This window comes from Sparus aurata, chromosome 7 (assembly GCF_900880675.1).
Source record: "Sparus aurata chromosome 7, fSpaAur1.1, whole genome shotgun sequence".
NCBI lineage: Eukaryota > Metazoa > Chordata > Actinopteri > Spariformes > Sparidae > Sparus > Sparus aurata.
In genome coordinates, this window is record NC_044193.1 from 10,049,967 (window position 1) to 10,074,872 (window position 24,906).

At 41.3% G+C, this 24,906-nt stretch overlaps 1 protein-coding gene and 1 long non-coding RNA gene across 3 annotated transcripts in view; one reads left to right on the forward strand and one right to left on the reverse strand.

Annotated features, from left to right (window-relative positions):
• The window catches only part of LOC115584510 (chemokine-like protein TAFA-1), a 30,493-nt gene extending 15,778 nt beyond the window's left edge, over positions 1–14,715 (reverse strand). The window contains exons 1-2 of one of the 2 annotated variants that reach the window (XM_030421970.1): positions 13,639–14,715; positions 12,305–12,449 (exon numbers count right to left, since the gene is read on the reverse strand). In XM_030421970.1, coding sequence (XP_030277830.1) covers positions 12,305–12,446 — 142 coding nt within the window. In that variant the 5' untranslated portion in view covers positions 12,447–12,449; positions 13,639–14,715. The remainder of the gene's footprint in view (positions 1–12,304; positions 12,450–13,638) is intronic. The other variant, XM_030421969.1, reaches the window with a different exon arrangement.
• Positions 14,716–18,888: 4,173 nt separating this feature from the next.
• LOC115585457 (uncharacterized) lies at positions 18,889–20,858 on the forward strand. Its single transcript, XR_003984709.1, has 3 exons — positions 18,889–20,481; positions 20,573–20,690; positions 20,774–20,858. It is a non-coding gene; the product is annotated as an uncharacterized LOC115585457 (long non-coding RNA).
• The last annotated feature ends 4,048 nt before the right edge of the window (positions 20,859–24,906 follow it).

The following is a 24,906-nucleotide window of genomic DNA, read 5'->3' on the forward strand; positions in this document are numbered from 1 at the left end:
AATTTAGCAGGTAACCCATCTCTCCTGGGGCTTTGGATTCCAGTGATTGGCAGCAAGTGACACTGGCGTACTGAATGCGCACGCTCAAGCAAACATTTAAGTGCTGTGTGACGATATATATCGATAACTGAGTGACAACTAAATAACTAAATAGACTCAATAAGTAGCTACAAACTCAGAGTCTGTATCACCTGTCGTTAATTATTTTGTAGTTTAAAAGTCATTTATAAGAGACAGCACGCCCTGATCTCTAAACCGCGGCAGTCCGTGTTGTTGAGCAGCACGCCTGTCACCTTTTAATGGGAAATGGATTCAAGGTGACCCATAATAGGCTCCACTTTCTGTGTGCACGCTCTCTGCAGACATCTAAGCCAGCAGGCTACAGCAGTGCTGTCTGTGACAGGAAATGGGAGCGGCAGATTAGAGAATGTCAAATTAATGCAGATGGAAGACAGTGAGAGGCAGAAAAACATGTGACTGCATGGTGTCAAATTGAGTGACTATTTTGTTTCCCTGCCTTCTGTGAGAACATCTGAAGTCCCTGTAGCACTGTTGTTATTCTAGACATAAATGCTGGGGTGAAAGTGAGTGACATATTGCTCGATGAACTACGAGACAAATGTTTCAGGGCTGAAGAAAATGCAGGACTTGTGTGTTGTTGTAAATGATTAAAAAGAACGCTCGGGCATGTAAAATGGTTTGAGAATTAACAGCGTTTCTGAAAGGTGTCAACACATGAGGGTATTTTTTTACTTAACAAACTCAATTTGATTGATGTGCATGGCCCAAGTTTACACTTGCGAGTGCATGTGCTCGCTGGAGAGAAAAATCAAAAACAATTTGCAAGCAAATAAATCTACGAATTGCTACCCTGAAAAAAAAAACACTGTCCATGACAAACAAAAACAGAGAAATTCATGAAATATGGCTGGCGGATTTGACAGGGTGTCGCACGAGGAGGCCGAAAAATTGGTCCTGTGCAGTGGGCCAAAGATGGGTGATACTTTATTGAAATGCAAAATGACTCCTCGCCGAGCAGAGCCGGTGTTGTTTTAAGATGCATGAAAACTGCATGGAACAGCGGAAGCAGCGAGTACTAGGGAATGGGTTTCCCATTTGCATGTGAGCCTCAAAGCCAGTCGTCTCTGTTGTCACACACAACACAAGCCCAGGACACCGCAAGACGGGCCCCTGATCAAGGGCATTAAATGCTTTTCTGACTCTCAGCGAGCAGGACCCGCACATGAAAAACGCCAGTGGTTATTTGTTTTGTTTTTTACGGTGGAGATGTGTGGCTTGTCGAGCATGACAGCGATGTACTGTACAACAGCAATCACACAGCAGCTTTCATGTCCATTAAACACACATAAACAAAGCAAAGGCACTCTATCTCTGTTATCCTTTTTCTAGGACGGGTTAACTTCTCGTTTCCTCTGAAAATATGCAAACAGAAAAGGGAACAATATAAAAAAAATATGTGTTCTCTCTGTCAGTTAGATGTCATTCATTTTTTAAATGTCAAGCTGTCCCTGTCCTTTATTCTCGCCCCTTTTCCCCCAACTGGCAAATGTCCAGAGCTGGTGTTTCATACGGTTAGATCGCCTGCTCTGATGAAAGACTTATATTCAGGGAGAACAAAAGGAAGCAGAGATAGAGTCGAGTCAGAGAGCCTTCAGAGAACAGCTGCTCGCCTCTGATGTGACGGCTGGCCCCTCTCAATGCCGGCCAGATAATCTCTGCAGTGTGACTGCAATATGTAAACTGTGTAATAATGCATAATATAAAGGCTAAATGACCTTCCACGCTGTATAACATGTAGGGAACTGAAGGGAACGGGCGATGATGATTATGCAACACCTGCGAGCTGAAATCGGCGCGATGGTTCTTTACTTATTTAGTCGAACACAACAGAGTGGATTGTGTCACACGATCGTCAGTTTCATCACGTTTCACCGCAATCAAGGAAAAGGTATGGAGCATGTGCGTCCGTATGGTTAAGTATTTTGTCAGAACCTATACAACATGATTAAATCAGATATCAGCTGCCTCATTCTTTTAAAGGACACAGTCTCAGATCCTAGAACTCACATACTGCTTTGTATTTTTTGATTCGATTCCATCTCGTGACAGATCATGAAATGCCTCAGTCAATCCTTTCATCATGTTGTTCATATTTGACTTTTTTGTCCCCCCCCCTTTAAGCGCCCATTCTCACACATGCCTACTCCAGTCTAACCAGGAAAAGGTAATTGGATCTGTTGTGTAAATATGCCAGAAGACTTGTGGCACACCGAGGAGATATTAGAGCAGGAAAAAAAAAGCCGCAATATAGTGTGATAAACCCAATATTAATTACTTTGCTTATTTCTCCCACTACCCTCCGCCTTGGAACCAATTAGTAAGTTGAGATGCTTCTTCTGCTTTAATGAGGTCTAAGTAATGATAATGAATTTCATATTCCTGCCAAGCATTTAAAATAGGCAAGTGGAACCACAAAGACGACGCCACATGAAATGATCTGTCAGACATAATTCCCAAATTCTTTCACTGAGAAAATCAAAAAATGAGGAATGAGGTCCCTTTGTCACCACTACAAATACAGGGGGAATTAATAGAGGTAGTTTTTTTTTTACTTCACACTGTCGGATGGCGGGGTGTTAGTCACATGAAATCACTCAGAATCCCCAAAGACCCAGTTTTAACTGGATTTAAATAAAGTATGTGTCTCAAAACTGGGTCACCAAATCTTCAAAATCACATCGAAATTCCCCCACGAACGGCCAGCAGTGAAGTGACAAAAACCCTGTTCATCGTCTAAAGAGCAGAGAGAGCCTGAGGGCTGCCACACCTTGAAGACATTCATAAAAAACAGTAAGTCAGAGAGGGACAGAAGCACCCTGGGACCAAATTGTAACATCTCTGCACTTCCGTGTAAGGTTGGTTAACATGAAAACTAAACAGCAGGGTGGTCTCTTTACCCTGGCAGGGAGCATCTCCGTCCTCAATCCCATGTTAACATAAGAAAAAGAAGGTCTGAACTCTCTGACGTGAGATTTAAGAGATGGAGGGGACACAAAGCAATCATTATTTTTCCCCAGCAGACTTTATTTCACAGGGGAAAATGTTGTATTAAAAGAGGAACAGTGCTCACGCATGAACCCACACAGGCTTGTGCAGCCACTGGCATCAGCAATTAGTGTGAAGTGTGCCGATGGTGGGATCCTCCTCCATTGTGAGGGCTTGTTTTTATTCTCTGGCATGGGAACAAAAGATAAAAGGTTGGATTGATATTTTTTCCATGTTATTTATCAAGAGAAATTGGAAGTGCTGTCACTGTGTCGGGGTACAACAGGGTGTGACTCCAAATGGGGCAACCCATGGCTTAAAAATAATGAGTTCAGTTATGGCGCTGCGCGGTGCTTTAGATTAGGTGTGTTTAAGTTCCTATCATTGTCCAATTTGGGGGCAGGGCCAGAGAGGTGGCCAATGGGTGGGATGAGCCTCCCTGTTTCCCCATTAGGTCCCAGAATCAAAAGGTGATAGGCTGCAGACTTGTCGGCATTGTTAATTAGACCTGCAGGGTACAGGGCCCAGCAACTCCCGGACCAGAACCTCCGTATGAAGTGACTCGAGAATGATCAAAAAGATATGCAAAACAAGACACAGATGAAAAAAAAAAAAAGCAAAATGAGAAGTAAAATGACAGACAAAACAGTCGCGACCACGAAGAGAGCGATCGATCACAGAAATGCACAATGAACACACAAAACTAATAAGAGAGAGGCAAAGTGACCACAAAGTAAGACAGACTCCTTAAAAAAGAGGTTTGAAATTACAAAAAAAGAAAAGCAAAATAGAAAAAGAACCAGTCCTCATTAGAAAAACTATATAGGTCGACTTCTATCAGCTGTAGTAAGAGGAGGAAGAGAGTAGAACTAGTAGGAAGCAGTATATGGAGTGAAAAGTCTGTATAGGAAGGAGGTCGTGGACGGATGGTTGTTAAACAAGTACAGTTAAACAAGTTCAGTCTGTTTGATTTCAAGAAGTGTGAAATCAGAAGTAAACTGTTCTTTTAACTTACTTATGCCACATACACAGCATGATGTAAACTGCTTAGATAATGTAAGTATATTTGTAATTACAGGAGTAACACATGGATTTTGACCCAAACCGCAATGTTTTCCTGAACCTCACAAGGTAGTTTTAGTGCCTAAACTAAACCAAACTACAACCGTACGGTAAAGTTCTGTGAGACCTTTCGCTGTTACGCTGCAGCGGTCAGGGTTGGGAGGGTTTCTTTAAAAATTACCGTTACGTAATTCACGTATATAACACAATATCAAAGTAATGTAACTGCTTTTCGTTACTTTTAGATTCCCTCAGTACCAAACACATGCAAATCAAGACTAGAGACAATAAGTATCAACAAGATTACTTCTTTGTCCTGTGTGATGTTGTATGAGACTAGTGAAGTGTTGTCATGCGTGCACATGTGCATGGTTACAGACTAGTATATCATTAATGTTTCAAAATTGTAATCCTATTAGTAATCCCTGTTTCTACTTAATGTATCTGTAATTGAATTCCTTTGTATTTTCTGTCATTTTACCAGAAGAAGTTATCTTTTTTGTTTCCTAATGACTTAATCCCGTTACATGTATTCTGTTACTCCCCAAGCCTGGCAACGGTCATGTTGTTTTGGGAATAGTGATAGATGTCATTTTGGGAGTCGCTGGAAATCATTTTGATATAAGAATGTGTTGAAAAAGAGACTTTAAAATGACCTCAAAGAGACACAACAGGTCAAAACAACCATAAAAGGAAAGAAAATTAATTAAAAGTATTGGGTGCTCATTGTCTCATTATCTGTCTATGGGCTCTGGGCTGGTTATGGTTCCAAACAGCGGCAGGTCATTGACATTAAAATATTTAAAGTTCATTTATGAGAATAAATAAATGACAAACTATTAATAATGTACAGTTTGGTAATGTCAGGAACCGAAGCTTCTCACCAGCAGAACATTTTATTATTTTTTTTTTTTTTTACAAATGTGCTTCCCTTCTTTATAACCGTGGCCCTGTCTGCTCCCAGTTTCTAAACCTGCTAATGCAGATACATAATTCACAGTAATGAAAGTTTGAAAACTGATTACACCTAACATCCCTGTCGCACATTAATTAATATGAAACATTAATGTGATGCAGAAAATCTCTTAAGGAGCCACTGATTCATTTTTCCGCTACAGATAGTTTTAAATGTTGAGCAGGCCCGGAACATTTCGCACAGCATTGTTTAATATTAGCAAAAAGCACTTATTTGGCTCTGCTACTCTCTCTCTCTCTCTCTATCGCACACGCACACTCACACTCACACACACACAACAAAAAAGAGCAGTGTCTGTATAGAGGAGCTTTGTTTTGGACTATTTCTGGATTAAAGCAAACTGAACGTTTTTTTATCAGGACTCAGGGTTTCAGTCGACTATCCTTCAGCTATGTCAGCTGTCACAGCAACATATTTAGAAAACCGCTGCAAACTCCAAAACAAAAACAAGGGGTCTTAAAATCTCGTTAATGACCCCGAGACGATGCTCTGCTTCTTTTTTTTTTTTTATCAGAGGCAAAGTGGTTTAAAGTGTTCAACTAATAATGCAAAATGTGCTGCTCTCTTCTCACTGGTTATTAAACAGCAAATGTCTCTTAACCACAAACCTTCTTTATGTGCTGTCTGGATGATTTTTCTTTGGAGGAATAATTGGCCAGAGGCTGCAATTCGTGGCGGCACTTCTCTAAAACAAATATACTTATTAATTTGGGTCTGAACAATATGTATCCCTCATGAGCGGTTTGGTGCAGGATGTTAAGTTTAGCACACAAACTGTTTTTCAAATCACTCTCTCAAAAAATTATTCAAGGCTTATTAGTATAATACACCCTTACTGAAAGTTTACATCACTCAAACTTCAGGAGATTTATCCAAAAAGTCTGAATTTGAAACATTAAATTTGGCAGTGTGTCCGTTGTTGCGTTGTTTGTGAGTCAAGCTCATACAGCTTTGTCTCTTTTTTAATCCCTGAATGAATACTTCGGCTCTGTTGAGGTCGATATTACACCCTAACTAATTGATGGATTGTGTTCAATTAAGCCCTTAAGTCCCCACTCTTTCTCACATTATTTGTTTTGAAAAAAAATTCTGTCGTCAGAATGATGAAATTATTGGAAATCCCTTTTTGTTGCCAATCAGAACCCCAATGAACGGACTGCACGGCAGCCTCTGCTGTTAAATGCTAAATGGTGACTGTTAGCATCAAGCTAGACTGAGATGGCAACCAATGGTGGTTTTCAAGGTACGATAGGAGACACAAACAGGATATTTCCCTGAAATGTGAGATGTTTGTCTTTTCATTTTTTTACGGTGGTTTCAGATCAGTGGCTTCTTCCTTGCATACTGATGTTCACACAGATGAACGAGGTACCTTAAGGCCTTTTGGAAATGTCTTGCAAGTATGAATCAGATTCTTGGAGGTCAACAATTTTTTTCCTTTTTCTGAAGTCTTGGTTGATATGATTTTATTTTTCCCATGCTGTAGAACAAAGAGTCACTGAGTTTAAACGTAGGCCTTAAAGCTACATGTCTTGTTGGTAAAATAGCAAAATGATGTCGCTTCACCTATCAGAACCTTTTAACGCCATGAAAAAATATTCTTGAATGTTTTTATGCCGTTTCAAAGTGCGATATGTCATTATTTTAACATTATTAATGGAATGTGAGCAAACAACAGTCCAAAAGTGTTGATGTTAGCATGCTAACTTAGCTAACTAGCTAATGGTAGCTACAGCAGTTATATTTTTTTTTTGGTTATATGCTGCCCACTATTTGTTTGGTGTATAAATTCAAGAGGTGACCAATTCTTACATAATTCACTGCTAAACTCAAGTCAAGTCAACTTATTGTATAAGGTACAAAGAATTGTAAGTGAAATAATATGTCTGTAAAATAATTGACGCATTAATTACTTGTGTCGTACATGGAGTAGATGCCTGCACTATAGTTTGTTTTCCCTTCAGTAACTGATATTATGAATGAATGCGGACACGAGGATAAGGAAACAAGTGTGTTTATGTTACTCTTCACCTCACACAGCAACATGGCGCTGACAGGACTCCAATTTTGTTTTGATGACAGTTGTAGTCTAAAAATGAAAACATGCCCGACGATGAGGATTATATTGTGCTAGCTCAGAGGTCATTGTCTTGACAGCAGAATAGCAGACTGCTCACAGGGGTGTGCACAGTCGTGTCACGCTGACCACAAGACAGTGACAATGATTTGTGGTGACTGCACTTGCTAATTTGTGTTTGGTATCTGCCAGTCATTATGTGCTAACAATGACCTATGTGTAACATAGTTTAATTAATATAATCATAGAGACTGTAAAGAGATCAGTACAGTCTGAAACTATATTTTCCTGGCATCTCTAACTGAGTGGAAAAGAAACAAGAACACGTTTTGGGGCCAAGTTTTCAATTAACGTGTTTTGAAAAGGTTTAAAGTAATGATTTGTGTAAAATAAGTCATCGTTCGAATGTAGGAATGTTTGCAAAAGCACAGCTCTCATCCAAGACAGGGTTAAAATAACTAGAAAGACATGTAGTTTTTCATTCCCCCCCCACACACTCCACCAAAAACAACCGTGACCTAAACACTGCCATATGTATTGAGCTATGAACTTTGTCTGCTGTTAACACCCTTTTTATTAATGCTTGGGGATTCTGGCTAAGACAAGCAACAGCTGGTGTAGTCTTGAGAGAGGGAAAGCTGGCTAATTAATTAAGCTGTGGGCCACAGAAATTCATTTTGCATATAAGCGTTGTGACCACAAACCATAGCCCCTGCACAGAATTGGCTGAAAGACTTCAATTAAACATGCTGTTTAAACAAATATCCACAAGCTTAGAGGAGCTCTCTCTTATGAATAATTCATGGCCTGAAAGAGGAAATAAATGGGAAGTATTGAAATATGCAAAACCTATTTGTAGCTGTGAGCATACAGTAATAATTAGGGCAGTGATTGTCCATAGATTCATTTACTTAAGAATATATTTTTATTTCAGGGCTAACCATGGAAATAGCACAGATAGCTTGCTCCTGGTGAAATATGAGATACTCAGTGGTTGTACAAGCTTTGCCTCTCAGAGCTACAAGAGCCAATAAAGCAAAAAATAAAATCACTGCGAAGGCTTTGGAGGAAGTTTTCTGGTGTTTTACAGAGTGGTCAGAGGTGCTTCGGCATCACAGTGGCATGTATAACAACATCAGAACAAAGTGGGTTTGCTGAGCTCCAGATGTGGAGAGGCCTCGGGGCTGAGGCTGCACGCCACTTCCCATTGGCACTGTGGCGGAGCAGCGATGACACTAGTGAGAGCATGGTTGAAAGGAGGTCTAGGGGAGGGGAAGAGGAAGATGCATGTCAAAATAATGTGCCTCCAGGACGCATTATATAAGGCTATTAAATTGTCAGTGTCTAAAACAGTGCATGGAGGATACGACCTTTGTTTGTGACAGCCGAAAATCCATTTTTCATGTTTGTTTCATTGTGAGCTTTACCAGTGAGTGGTTTCCTTTGTTGGAGTGCACAGAAGAAGAAAAAAAAAAGCCCTGATCCTCACTAAAGCTCCTGAAAGGAAGACAAGAGGGAATTTAATGGTATTTTCACTCTGGAAAGAAATTACACTATAGGTTCTCCATGTATCAGAAGACCACCGATATTTAAGAGTTGCTTAACATAGATGTTACATAAATGTAGATATGTTATAGAAGGACTGACAGGCCTGCAAACTGGACTTAACATCAGCTGCTTTAGAGGATTTTCATCGTAACAGAGGGAGACAATGAAACAGATATCACACAGAGTTAAGTATTCATGACTTAAGTCTGAATTAATTATAATATACAGTGGATACTTACAAGTGAGTTACTTCTGCCTGTATCCTCAGCTTCACCACTCTGCATATCTTATCTCATTATGCCCGTTAAGTTGCAGCTATACTGTTTTTCACAGCAACCATGAGTTTAGAGACTATCCGCACAGCGTTGAGAATCGATGACCTTTTCGTTATGGAACAGTTTGACCCCGCGAAAGCTGACAGTTGGTGGGAGTGAGTTCATAAGGGAGCAAGGCCACCCCAGGCAGCCGCTATCTACTCTTTGTCGTACTCTCTGCTAACACCTCCACATGATGCACTGCATCACCAATGGCGCTATTCATTCCACTGGTAATAGACTGCTGCTTGAAAACATTCAATGCACCTTTGTTCTTTCTGCAGTGAGCACACATTATATATCATCATTCTTTCAACAAACACAATGCAAGGGCTGAAGATGTGGGGAATTTGCCACAGCTGCAATGCATGTTTTCAGGATTTCACACGCGATTAAAGGTCCAGTGTGAAGGATTTTTTGGCATATACTGGTGGTGCAGTTGCCATTAATAGAGTATTCACTTAATAAGCAAATAGAAGCAGAATTGCTGTATAACTGTATAAACATTGTCCAGTATTTCACAGAAGTGCAATGAGTTGACAAGGCAGTTCAGCTCGTCTCAGTGTGGTAAAAGAGGAACTTTCAGAGGGAATGCAGAAGTTGTTCGGTTGTTTTCTTCAGCCTCGGGAAAATAGGTGTCAGAATATTTCCTCTCTTGACACTCTGTGAGTTTAATTTGTTTACTCGTTGAGCGTGTAAGAACCTAGCGAAGTGCGGGAGCCACCTGTGTTTGTATTTGTATATCTTAGTATCGATATTTTTCTACCAAACAAGAAGAAACAGGCCCATGTTGATGTGCTTCTCTCGACCATGCTGTTGTTATTTGCGCTTTTATTAGTATAGCTAGCTGGCTATCTTTGCTTCAAGCCTCCGAGGCTGAACACAGCTAAGTTACGGACATGTGGTGTGGTGAGGTGAGGAAGATGCTATTGAACCTATTGGGATTTATGTCAGTGGTGATGGAAGACTCTGTGAGATCGGTGAGTCTGACCAACAGTAGGAAGCAATGGTGACTACAGTAGTATACTAATGAGAAATACTTTGCTTTACGGCAACTCTGGTGGGACACACTGCCTCAAATTCAAACACATAGTACCTCCACCCCACAACACAACGTTGTCGCCCACAATGTTTCACTGTCAAATTCTAATTCAGAAGACATCACTTCACAAGGATTCTTAGTTTCAAGCAGTTATGCAATAATCAAAACAGAACGATGAATATAAATGTCTGTATCTGCCAGTGGTTGCCCTTAAATCCTACACAGGACCTTAAAGTTTAATAATCAAAGCAAGTTGGTGGAGCAAGTCGATGTTAGGAAGGTGAAAAAAAAATCCTCTGCAGTTTCCTCTGGACATGTTCAGGGGTCGAGGAGCGCATGACCCCAAAAGCAACATCTCTCCCCGGCACATTACGGATGCACGACAAACACAATCTGTTCTGTTTAGTGCACAGTTCACGCTCTTTGCACCAAATAAATACAGCACCTTATGAATCATACCGCAGAGAGCAAAACCGCCTGCACCAGGAAGGCAGAGAACAGCCCTGAGCGTATCTGAGAGAGTGGCAGGCAGCAATCTGTAAGTAGAGCTGTAGGCTGAAAAAGCAGGCTGCCTCGTCCGAATCACTGAGCACACACAAGCACCTACTCAAGGGTCATCCAGCTAATGGACTTCTGGACACGCATTCCTTGCAATAAGACTGGCAACGTCTCTGCGCACGAGTGGAACAGCTGCATATTTGCTGTCAAATAGAAATTATTACTGAGAACCACATTTGCAGCGAGCAGCACAATGCTGCCATTAAATCTGTAATCATCCTGTCCATCCTTTTCACGCTACAGGTGCTTTTTATTTACAACCAATAATTTATTTAGAGTTCGCTCGTGTTGAAAGCGTATGGAGTCACAGTTCCACAAGCTGTTTCCAAAGTCACTACACGTGATTGACTTTTTTCTGAACAACATCCTCCCACAGATCTAAATTTCTATTGGCAAGGACACAACTGATCTCCCGCCCTCTGTAATCTCGATTTCCTCGGGTAATACCACTCACCGTGAACTTGTGGCATTTCGCTGCCTTTAATGATTGGCCCAGTGGTCTGCAACCAATGGCCTTCTTGCCACCAATTCATGACCCGTCAACCCCAATCCTCCCACCAATCCAACAGGCACACAACACACAGCACCGAACAAATGTCCCGGTGTCAGAATCAATCCAGACAGGCTTCCCATCCTCCTCTCATAAAACTGGCATCTCATTTATCCAGGAGTGAGGACTAGCCATACTAAGGTAAATGGAATGACAGGGCATTTACACTTTTAGAGGCAGAGAGTCCTGGAGGAGGAGTGGAATTGTTCGCTTTGAACTAGTTTCCCCCCCCAAAACGGCACCTGAATGAATGCACATTTGAAATATTAATTCCATTTCCCCTTTTGTTGACATGAGACCACTTTATAGGAAGATATCCTATTTGCGAGCGTATTTTCCCTCTCGTGCCTTCAACCCTTTTTTTTCTCCTCTGATGCACATGTGCAGAAGTGAGTAATGAAATGAAGGTGTCAGAACAGGAAGTCTTCTGACTCACAATATTGGGAGTATTGAAAAGACCCCTTGCTGATATGCTTGAGGTGCACCGACGCATAGAGAGGGAAATAACAGACGCCGAAGACCCGCACGCTCATGCAGCTACTTCACCCTTTGAAGTTCTGACAGCATTCGGCATTCCACTCCACTGTTGAAAACCCTGAGATCATAATTATTTACCCTAACCGCAGCTCACATCTGCCTGACAAAAAACAGAAGTTCGACCGCGGTGTTACGGTCGTATTCTATTCATTGCAATTTCTCCGGAACCACAGACGCGCACAGATGAAATTGAGATCGAGCAGTGTAGCATGAATATCAACTGTAATAGCTCAAGAAGAAAAAGTGCAAAGGCGTACACCGCCTGTCTTTGAAACTCTCACACTATCAAGGCCGAATCTTAATGAAAAAACAGCCATTGTGCGACGCGCTTGCTAAATAATTGGTAGCTAGTCGAACCTCATGTATCAGTGGATGCAATGATGATTAATCAAGATGGAAACATAAACCTAGAGCGAAAAAAAAAGAGATGTTATTTTCTCCAAAGCTTGTGACAATCTAATTAAACCCATGAGCGACCAGAACCCACGGTGCTGCTGCCGCGGCCACATCACACGGATGTCACTTGGGGAAAACATTTGCTTTGGTTTATCAGAATAATCCGCGGTCCGCTCACCGATCATGTGGATGGTGGTCCGCCCAGGCCGCGTCCCAGGGTGCTGTTGGATGGTGTCGTAGAAAGTGGCCTGACACAGCTGAATGGCAGTCACACTGACCCAGAGGCACAGGCAGAGCAGCCAGGACATGACAGGACACATCTGCTGAGGACCAGCGGAGGTGGAGTCAAAAAAAAAAAAAAGAAATACATCATGTTCCTCGACCTATGACCTCAACACACTTTTGCAGTCATGAGCAAGATAGAATTAATAAACGCAAACATTTCAAGACTTGTACAGGGTCTATGATTGGCCTCGTCAGCAAAGTCTTTTAGTCATCGGCATTTATCATTAGCATGATTATATAAGTATGAGTTCTTCACTGTTTCGTCTTCCTAGTTTGCCCTGTCTTGTCCCTGAGCCACAGTGCTGCAAATGTGGAGTGATCCCTGGGGAGTTTTTCCCATGCAGCAGAGATTTCCCCTGACAGGCTGACTCCCTTCAACTCCTGAGCTGTGCTCCTGCCTCAAAACCAGAATTCAAACTTAAAGAAAGATAACATTTTTTTTTTTTTTTGGAGCAGCTGGCTGCCAAGTCTTTTCTGTATCTGTCAGAATAATGTGACAGTGACACAGCAGTAATAGGAATCAAAAGCCCTATAATGTTTCACCACACTGTTTGGATAAGAAAAAAAAACTGAACAACAGCGAGGAATGCTCCTGGTCATAGGAGAAGAGTGGCTGTGAAGGAAATCTATGAAGGGGAAAATGGAAAATGTTTGAGCCCTGGCATCGTTTCACAACAGTTTTATTCGCAGAAGCAAACTGCCAACAAGCATTAGATTATTAATTATCTTTTCCAAGGCATTCATTCATAACATAGTCCAATTATCACATTAATGAGGGACATTTCAATTTAATTCTTCATGGTATGATGAGTTCAGTATCACATTGAAAAAAACAAACTTTTATGAAACCTCACCAAGGAAAATGTGTGCGTGGATGGCTACGGTTACAAATGGTTAAGGTTATCAATGAAGTGGATTCTGCTCGGTGAAGAACACTTTTCAGTCCTGTCACATCTGTGAAATACTTCAGATTAAGATAAATGGCTGAATGGTTAAATAAACATGTCAATAATCGAAAATAAAATAGTATCATTGAACAGAGAAAAAAAGCATTCTGACTACAATGATGTGTAAAATTCTTTTTTACCATCCACATTTTAATCCAAACTGAAATTCACAGTGAATGTAGTTATTTTCTGGTCTTCATGCAGAAAAAGCTAAATCTCCTCACAATGACATGATTCATTTTTTTTGCCTACAGTAGAAAAGAGGGGAAAAAAATCTTACCTGAGCAACCCAACAAAGAGTATATAAATATCTCAACAGAGTGACATAAATCCATCCATAACGCTGCTCATGTTGATCCCATCCAATAACTCTGAATTTTAGCTTGAGGAGGGAACTCCGCTGACTCTGCCTCCTTTTGCTCCACACTTTGATGGCAACAGTCCGGTGATTCAGAAATGACCGTCAAGCCGGAGTCAGGAAATAGATTTACAGCTCTTTCAATTCCACCTTTGAAATATCACTGCCTCCCCTTGAGGAGCTGCTCCCACTAACACTGAATTCATTTGCCCCTTCGCGTTTATAGGCACGTGCGGAGTCCTCCTTAATTAACTGTAGTGGAATCTCTTCTTTCACCGTCTGCATCCTTCCAGTGAGAGGCAGCCTCTGAGCAGCGGCTCGCGCTGAGTCCCCCCTCAGCGAGCTCTAAGAAACAAATGTTCCCGTGCAGCCGGGCTGAGTGTAAAGACTGTATCACATGTCTTAAAGCTAGACTGCCTCTGGATTAGATGGCATGGTGGTGCTGCACCTGATTATGTGTCTCTTCTGACAAATGCAAATCAGTGGAGAAACTGGCACCACTCATGTTGCTGTGACCACATGATTAATAATTATTTACATTTAGAATGGATTCCTCTTCTCCGGAGGCAACATCTCCTTTTATTCCGTCTCCTTCTTTTTTTCTTGGTTGTCAATTTCTTCTCTGCCCTACATAAGGTTGAGATTATACCTTTTTTGAAGATTTCCAAGAAACTTAACAAGAAAAAGTCGGGATGTTATATCACCAGATACAAGCAAGTGAGACAAGGGCGGCAAAGAAGTAAACTCTCAGTCCTTCGCGTACCTTGGTGTTAGAGGAGAGCGCATAAAAGAAGATTAGGTAAGAAGATGTTTTCACAAGCAGAGCAGAAAGGAAAATTGAAAGCGGATTGTGTTGAGAAGTAATAATGTCCATTCAGCTCAAGGTAATCTTCACCCACAGTGGGGGAGCTCTTCAGTCGATGATGGAGACGTAATGGTGATGGAGGCAAAGGCAACGGAGGTGAGCTCTGTTTCTGGTGCAAATCAGCATTGATCTGTACGTGTGGGAAAACGCCACATCCTCGCCGTTCCCCCGCCGCCGCCACTGTACATGGTGAGCTCTACTTTTTGCATTGTGTCTGGATTTATTTATTTATTTATTTTTATCACTGGCATGCAGAACATGCCCAAGGCCTGCAGCTCTCGTTGCCATCTCTACAGCATAAAGACTTCACATCTTATTTTGATGCTTGCTCAGGAAAGACAGGGTGCATTCCCAGTTCAGGGAGGAGTGAGAAATACCCAGAGTGAGAGGGAACAGCAAGAAACTGCTTGAGACAGTAGGCTCACTACAACACGGCATTAATGTCTGAGGCTTTGGCAGAGTCAACTCTGTGCAGAGGGGATTTGGGACGTATAGGAGGAAGCCAAATACCATAAATTGCTGAGTTGTTCTGTGCAGAAGAATAGTTTTTGAAGACGGGGCGCTGGTTAATTGTTCATGAAGGACTTCCCGTGTTGACACAATGTAGGATTCTTTGAGCACACGGTAGGTCTTGTATCCCAAACAAAGAGCACAAGGACACAAGGACAGTTATCCAGAAAACATGTCCGTTACACTGTATACAGTCAAACGTATCATTTTGTAAAAGTAAAAACTGACTGCACAGTTAAATGGCTGTAGAAAGTTAAACCTTCCGCAATTATATTTACGTCCCTATAAACCTCACTTTCACAATGCTAAAACCGTCATTCTTTCCACTAGATTAGTGGGTTACAAAACCTGCGTACTTATTAGTACAACCGGGGGCGTTACTCTGCCTTTTCACAGCGCTGAGATCAGGATTTCTATGTCAATTTGGGTATTCAACAGCAGCACAGACAGCTAGATGTCACATTTGACATGTTGTACACATCGGATATTATGTTAGTGTGAGTAATCCAGCAGCTCCTGAATCATGTCCGTTTCTTTTCTTTCACAAGTTGGCGGTTATGCATCTTAACACTGACTGCGACCTACTGAAAAATGTAGACAATGCCGAAACTAGCTAGCTACTGACATAGTGTGTGACTGCTAATGAGGATATGACAAGCAATCGTGAGAGACTCTACCTGCAGTGCAGACAGATCACGCAATAATATCGATATTGTGACTTCCTTTAACTAAAACAAACATGTAGCAAAAATCTGATATCAAGACAGCCATAACACAGACCATTTTGACATTTCTACAAAAGGTGTCATGTCACGTTCACCGTCATGAGCTGACTTTTATTTCAGGAGGTGGGGGAGATGGTGGAGTTTCAACATTTGTAAGTGTGACACCACTGGATACTTTTAAGGATACCTCAGGACAATATCCTTCCATGTTTGTGCTGACAAAACTAGGTATTTTAAGCCAGAGCAAGATGGTTTCCTAGCTGGAACCTAGTATTTTTTGTGCCAAAACATAACCATACCACAAGCTCAGTGTGTGAAATGTAAGGTTGCAAAAATCTGTGATTTGCTGAAAAATGCATTGCCAACATTTATTCTGGCAGTTGGATTGGCACAGGAACAGAGTGAGAGTGTTTGTGTATCAAGACAGGGTTTTGTTTTTTTTCTTGTTTTTTCCTGGCGTTGATCCTATTGAAGCTTGTGCTGACACGCAAACCAACTCAGCATCAGTAGTGATGAGAATCAAGCCGCCCCCATCCCTAATGGGTAACAACCTATAGCCTTTATGAATGGCTAGATTACAGTTTGGTTACGCTCGTAATGAAGAAAGACACAATTAAACAGAAAATAAAGCCACTGGAACCAAATGACTGTCAGAAACTTGAAAGAGATTGGAACACAGTGAAGTGCTGTCAAGGTTCATTGCTGCTTGTTCAGAAATAATGAGCCTTTTTTTCTTATCTTTTTTAGAAATGACAAATGTTGTCGCTTGATGAAGCCACGTCATCCCAGAATTCACAAAGCTTAAATTCAGTCTTGCGTGATCTCCCAGCGCATGGAAGAAGTTGCATTCATTTCCCCTGTCTTTAAAGGTTAAGTCTGATGTAATATACTATATTCTTCATATTTAACTTGTTGCAAACAAATCTCATTAAAAGACCAAAACAGTCAGTAGCACTCCACACATTGATTCCAATCCCAGTGTGAAGAAACAACAGTTAACGATATGACATCTTTGCACTGTGTTGAAGAGATGTCTACTGAAGAGATCATGCTAACCAGCTAACCACGGCCTGTCCTGTCTCGTTATACCGCACTGTACCTGCAAGAGCCCCCGTAGTTCTAGCTGGCTGATATATGCTAGCTGCTAAACAAAATAAAATAATAAAATAAATGTCATGTCACAAGAAAAAAAAGGTCATGTATCCGTCCTTTTCTAAACTAAGACAAGCTTAACTTATCGTAAAACACACTTCATTTGAACTCGACATACACAAAATAAAACTCACTAACACTCACGCTTGGATGCATTCAATGTGTTGTTGTTGGAGGCTGCAGAACCAGGATGAGCCGAGCCCCATCAGCCGTGTCTCCCCCTGTGATCCGAGGTCCCAGTCCAGATAAACTTCTGTGGTCACCTGCTCCACGGCTAACTGGGCTAACTGAGCCATTAGCGGTAACGCTGGCTAATCTAGTGGATACCAGTCACTCCATCATTTGCTCGTTTTATGTGATGTCAGTAATGCATTCAATAAAACATTTCTGTACAAATAAATGTTCTTCAGTCTCGACAGGAGGAACAAGGGAAAGTAAGACGGACACTTCCTTTGTAAATACTAGAGCATTCTGAACCCTGTCAAGGTTGAATGTTCTTTCCTGTGATACTCTCCTACTATCCAGTCTGAAAAAGGTATTAAGAAATAACAATTTTTCCTCAGATCCAAGTTTCAGTGACTCATAGTCACTCAAAAAAAAATGTCTGAATGTGAACAACTGCTCCTGACTGCACATATATAATTTTTGCAGCGCAACAAATCAATCATAAAGAGGTTTTTTTTCCTGACCTGCAGACCACCCGTTTCTGTCTGAAGAACGTTCATGCACTGCTGATTCAATGGACTCCTCTGTGAGAGGTTCTGACGGCTGCTCTCTGAAAAGTAACCCTGAAAAAGAGGACAATTTTTTTTTGTAAGAATGTTCACATGAGTTGTCTCCCAAATCTAAAAAAAGGGTCGGTACAGATATGGCCGAGAAGCAGACAGCACATAAGCTCCCACGGGCATTTTGACCTGAATGGTACATACATACAGAGACGAGATTCTCAGGGACACATCCGAAGCATTGTGCTCCCTCTTACATCTGCAGAGAGCCAATACAAGTCATGTATTTTACAAATAATGGCAGCAAATATGGGTCTGCTCTTAACGCCTGTCTGATTCCGTGTCAAATTTCCTTTTCCAAATGGCATGCCCACAAGATAAGGTGTTGGTTGCTACTTTGTGCAGAGGGTGGCTAAGCAGAGCAAAAATGCCAATAAATCGTTGTGTTTTGCTCGGGGTGGATGAGTTAGAGACGTCTCTGGAAGAACTACGGTCCGGTTTTCTATTTTGCTTTCCCCTCAGCTGTGCCTCCTCTTATCGTAACAGGGATCACTAAACGTTTAGCCGCCCTAAAAAACATGTGACATTTGAAGATGATATCACTGTTGATTACAACGACTCCAATCCCCGGAGGGCCTGTTTGTAATAGACATAGGGAACATGTCATACTGTAGATCATGTCATGCATCCCCACGCAATGCCTCATGAACTGTAAAGAAGAAGAAGAAGAAGCAGGAGGAGGTGGAGGAGGAGGAGTTCTTCGCGGATAAAAGTCATATATTTCTACAGGCATTCCCGCTATAATATCATGAAAACCCTCGCGTTCGCTCCCGGTTCACACGTGCTGTTGGGATGCAAAAGCGGCGACGCCAAAAGACAAGTGATGTGAACGCCGCTTTGAAGCTTCAACAATAGAGGAAGATATTATCTGGCTGTTGGTTTAACAACTCATATCTTTTCACGGGGATCAATAAATCACTGCCAGCAAATTACTTACAGTGGAGTTGTGAGGGATGCCTTTCAAGTGATTCATTTGCATTTTCATTGAGTGTTTTTGTTTTTCTGAAGCATTCTCGGCTCCCTTTCTGGAAAGGTCAATGGGAAACGGCTGGTGTCTACTTTATCTGCATGAGCCAACTCTCAAGTTCAGCCAAGTAAGAAATAAGATTATCTTTATAGAAGGGAGTGTGAGAATCTGGCCTTTGAATCTTATTTCGGGAGAGTATTAATGTCTTAGTGGCTAGAATCAACCCAAACTGCTATTAAAATCTCGAGTTTTCAATCTGCCGGGCCCCTTCATGTTTAATGGAAATTGAGTGTCTCACCTTTTTTTCTTACATCCGTCGATCTTAACATTTAATAGATTCTTTTAAGGATATTAATCTTTTCCATTATATCTTTGTTGTGGATAAGAGTGAGGCATATTCCTCTCAGGCGAAACAACTCATTAGCTTCCCAGACACAAACCTCTCCACGCCTGAGGTGTGATATGAGAAAGCCAAGGTGAAAAAAGCAGAATAAGGAATCCACCAGTTCTTGCAGACGTAACGCATGCCTTAGCTCTGTTATTCTTTCTTAAAGCGTATAATTAATCGCCGCAAATGCCTTTTTTCCTCTGTTATTTCCCGAGTCCGATTGACATTTACTGAGAGCTACACTATTTGATCCTGCCATTAAGTCAAATGTCATTGCATGCGCGTTATGAAGCTTTTCAAATTAACAAAGAGAACTAGGGATATTGAAGTGTCAGGTGGAGAAAAAAATAGAGCCGGCACGCAGACATTTCAACATAAGTAGCCATTCTTTTAGCCCAAACTGCTGATGACAGTCTCCAGAGAGAGCAGATGCTGTTGCCTTCTGGCTCGGCTTCACCGTTCCATTCCAGTAACTGCCTCTGTGCCTCCTGAGATTTGCTACTGTAAAACCTGCTCTCTCTCTCTCTCTCTCATGGCAACCAGGTGAAGAAAAAACATTAATACAAGAGGTGGCTTTAAAAAATAAAATGTCATCAGCCATCAGCGGTTATCTGGTTTAAGTTCGCAGGGCTGTGTTAATAATTGAGATCGAGTATACAATATATGCCAAGCTGATGTACGCGTCTTTCATTTGCTGCCCTTGAATCAGATGTGAAAACATTAAACGGGGAGATTACAGCTTCTTTGAGGGATTTTTTTTTTTTTTTTAAAAAGGAGGAAGACGTTTTCTCCCTAAAGTCATACAATCAATCATTCCCATCACTGTAATGTGTCCTCCTCAGCTCGCATGACTGACACGGTGCATTGAAGTCATGTTGGCTCCTATCACATCAGACGACAACCTCCCCCCCCCCCAAAAAAAAAAAGAATGTGTATGTTCGTGTAATTGAACTTTCTAGCCCTCCTCTGATGCCTACATTGGTCTCCTGAGATGAAACCACATTTGCCCTTCAGATGTTTACATTAGCACCTGAACGGCATGAACATAATGATTTGGTCATGTCCCTGTAACAGCCATATGTTACACACCGTGGATCCACACACCGGATCAGACTGGTGCTGGAGGAGGAGTTGTGTCTGGGGGCTGAAATGCATTAACACATCCTCTCAGGAGCGAAGTGAGAAAACTGTATTCACACACGGACAGAAAAATGGTTATGTGCTATCTTTTGTGATATCAGGTGGCTGTTACAGCAATGTTAAGATGCACGATTTCAGGAAGAAGTCGGCGTGAGACATGTCAAATCTCTACCGGGCTCCTTGGCAGACTTAAAGGGATTCAGGAGATATCCCAGTCCGACCCCCTTGACAAGGTCAGAGTGCCTCATGCAACCTTTTGTGGAAAGCACTCAGCACAACAAATGGACTCTAAACTGTTTGATACCTGCTGGTTGCACTTTAAAGGCAGCTCACTGGAGTTGATTATGGAGACCCACCCCGGCACTCTCCATCCCAGTATTTGTTCTGGGCCACTGCTGACTGGATATGACTTGGAACAGCTGGAGGTGCCTCAGTGAAAGAGGTCAGCTAAAAACCTTTCTATAAGTGATGATGCAATTTCTGTTATGTGATGGTTGGCTGACCAAAAATTAATAAATGGTACAGTATGACACAACGCTGCTACAGAGGAGAAGGACATCCTGTCATCGCTGACCGTGAGGACCACACGATGCTTCTTCGCTCAAGGGGATATCCAAGAACAAACTGTACTTAAAGTCAAACTAAGATTTAAGTTTATGTATTTAAAAGTTTTCTAATAAATCCATAAATATACCCTCAGTATTTGTCTTGACTTGTGCACATTGGCACCCCAGAGAGGAAGCCAAGTTTATGTATTTTTCTGCAGTGTTCCCCTGGAGCGGGGATCATTTGGTACTAACTGGATGTGTTTATAGGAAGTAAGTTGTTAAAATTACACGAAAAGTAATTACTAATTATAGGTTAGCTGGGAGCAATTAACTTATTTTTTTAGAACTGGTTACGCTGCTCATCCTTCTTATAATTCCGCTCCTTATCGACTTACAGTATTGCAACCAAAAATTCCTTGAAGCCCACAAGTTTTTTTTGCCCATAGAGGCACCACTTTTAATCAATTGACAGGACACCTGACACCACAAAGAAGGTCGATTATCAGTCTATTATGAAATTTGGATTTATATTGGAAATATGTCGTTCAGCTGGAATAAGCCAGGAGCGGCTTACCTCTGGTTTAGCCCCTCTGCTAACTTGAATGGAAATAAAACAATTTATTGGCGCAGCGCAGTTAGACTTCCCAAATGTTGTAAGACTTATGGGATGACTTATGGGCCGGTGTCCACAATGTGAAGTATTAATTAAACAGTTTGGCCACTATGTCACACTGGCTTCGAAGGCCGTAGCTGTTGCTCGTTGGACTGGATAGCCACCATCTTTGCGTCTGGTCGGCTCACTAGCTCAAATGTATACGTTCATGTTGGAAACTAGTTAGCCTAGCTTAGTGACTTTACCTTTCTAAGTGGTATACACACTTAACAGCTTGATGGGTAATCCAAAATATTGAATCACGTAAAACAGACAGATGTCTCAAAGTTACAGTTTGACATAAAAAAAGAGAAAAAAATCACTCTCATATCTTTACAGTAAATATGAAGCTATCTAGCTTTGCTTAGCTTAGCACAGAGGCTGAAAATCTGTCTAAAAACACAACATTTTAAATTTTTTTGTATTAATTAGCAGGCCAACTTCCCCTGAATCCAGTATTTTGGCAAGCTGTCAGCGAGAGTCTCCTATGGGAGCAGTTTTGGTCCTCTCACATAATTTTCAAACCATTCATTTAATATGACTTTCCTAAATATGTGAGGGACCTCTCGACTTTGCAGTAGATGTCCAGTTTGGATTCGAATGTGGTGGTTACTGGAAATCTTTTCCAGAATATTTCCCAACCTGTTCGAGTGAATTTCTCCTCACCATTACTGCGCTCACAATTTCTGCCCACCTCCACAGGCATAATAGGAAAATAGCTAATATGAAAAACTGAAATTGTATTCTTTCCTCTGTAAAGAGAGATGATTGCATATCAAGTTGGCTGGTTGAAGCACCTCCTGTGTATGACTCCTGTGTGGTGGGAGAGGAGGCATTTTTCTTCCAACCAATGGAAGAGTAAGTCAGGTTTATGACTATGGGGAGCAGAGGGTGGCCTTTATTTCCCTGAGAAGAGTCATTATTATTGCCCTGCAAATTTATGGCTTGCTTCAAGAGAGAACCTACCAGCAGAGTGCCTGTCATTTCTCTTACTATCTTATGCATTATTGATAAGTCTATGGTCCCATCATCCATTGTGTGCTATTGCCATAACTCAACAGCAGAAAACAACATATACAGTATACTGTCGGTGTGTAGCGTGAGTCTCTCTTTTGTTCTCTCTACTGTATTTCATGAGGACTTTCACTGGTTAAACAGAAGTGACGACAATAATGTGCACAACATCAACAAGTTTGACCCCTTTTTTAGAGACGATACTTTCGCTTTTCTTGTGATACACCATGTTGTTCAGCATTCATGACTGGGAAACAGCTAAGAGACACACTTGAGAGAATGATTCCCTTGCAGAAAAAAAATAAAAAAAATAATTGGCTTATCAAATTAAAATCAGTGTTATGAACCCGTTTACTCAGGTCTGACTGAATAGATGTGGGCTGTAATGAGCATGCTAATCCAAGGCAAGAAGTAAGCTCCGGATCAGGCACAAGGGGACAAGAGCGGCACAAAAACAAGGAAAAAAAAAACAAAAAAAAAACGTTCATTAAAGCATCTCTTTGAATTATAAAGAAATAAGACATTTCAATCTGATGCTTTGCAAGGAAACAGCTGCTATAGCGGGCTGGGCAAAGGTAGCACATCACATGACAATCGCCAGAACGACTGACTAATTGAGGCAGTCTGCTTCAATTAATATGCCCTGATAAATGGTTGCTATTAGTGATATGCTCAGCAGTCTCTCACGGGGCGATAATTAGATCATCATGTTGTTGAAAGATAATAAGGATCAGCCTCGTGCAACAAAAGATACCCTCCTTTGACTCTGTCCTTCACCTGTCCATGAACGCAGCCACTGCGGTTCAAAGAGAAGACGAGAAGAAGAAAAAAAAGCAGCGAATCCAGGCTCAGACTCAGATCTTTCATTTTCTCTTAGGGACACAGTTAGTCGACGTGTGGATGGATGTGCACAAACTGTGGCTACATGTATAGGCTGCAAGTGTAAACCGTGCACATCACACATCCCAACACTGAACAAGTTAATCAGCGATGTTTTATTTGACACCTCCCACATGTGCTACCTCTTTCTCTCTGTCTCTTTCCTCCTGAGCTCCTCTCACTGAAGGACCCTTCAGACCAGCAGCAATCATCCTATTTAGACAGCTGAGAGGGCTGCCTTTTGAAACATTGGGCATTGTGCGAAGCCGCCGGTGTTTGCAATCATGCTCTTCACTCCATGCTGATGAGGTTAATTTCAGTCTTTTGTGTATGTTTTTGCCTATTCGTTTGTTTATGTAAGCAGTTTAATTCAACTGCAAAGAAAACAGGCCTGTCTTTTAATTTTAAACTGTCAACCTCCAGCGTATTTTTCTAATTTGCCCCCCAAAAAACCTGACACATTTATCACATTTGTCTTGTTTGTAATTAAGGTTTTTATGCTCCTTTGTTGCCAAAGGATGCTGTATGAATCAACCTTTAAGTAATTTTTACATATCACACGCACCTTATTAGATATTTTTATTTGCTCTCCTCTTCATCCGATTGTAAAAATGTGTCTGCGTGACATATTTGAGGCTGCGCGCGTGGTTATGCATCCTGAGCTGCAACAGTGAAGGAAGATAAAGACTTAACAAATTTGTTTATTAGGTTCCCACTTTCTGAAGCTTAGCCAATCCATCAACACTGAACGACCTTATGAATATATTACAATACATTAAAGCTGATTGGCTGCACAGGAGTCAGTTTGTGAGTTATGTTGTTTGTCACATTGTTGCATTAGCTCTTCTCCTCTGCAAAGATAGGTGCTGCTGCAGCTGTTCACTCAAATCTCTAAAAAAAATCTATGTCAAATGATTCTTTGAGGTGTAATTTGCTACATGGAAGGAATAGGGAAGGGAAATAATTATTAATTCTCAGTTCAGGCTTCAGTGGAGCCTAGACACATATTGCAAAACCAACAAATACTTGATAACCAAATGCAATTTTAAGCATTTTTAAGGTTGATCATTGATTTGTCCTGCCTGGCAGGGAGCAGAGGACTGGATTGATTTGAGAGGGGCGAAACCAAACAAAAACTGCAGAATTGTTGAAGTAATGTGGACTGAGACTAGTTTGAGGACAAGAAGCTACTTTAGCAGACCTATACATATTTTTACATAAACAGAGTTCTCATTAATAATTAAAGGACAACCAAAGTGCAACAAAACCAAACAAGCTCGCTGGAAACGAAAAGCAGCCCGTGTCCAGCATTCGGTTGACCCATCCATCTAACATAATCTGCTTGCTTTATCCTTGTCAAACAATAACAACTATGACCACTAGATGGTTTTGTCACTTGAATGCAAATGTGGGAGAACGGTCCAATAATGTCCAGCTGCAGTACGAACGTAAAGGATGTTGAAGGAGGTTGATCTTCCAAATATGGTTCGTGCGGGGAACCTCGGCCAAAAACGATGTTTTTATGTTCATAAATATTGTAGCCAAGTGTTATAAATCGCACCTAT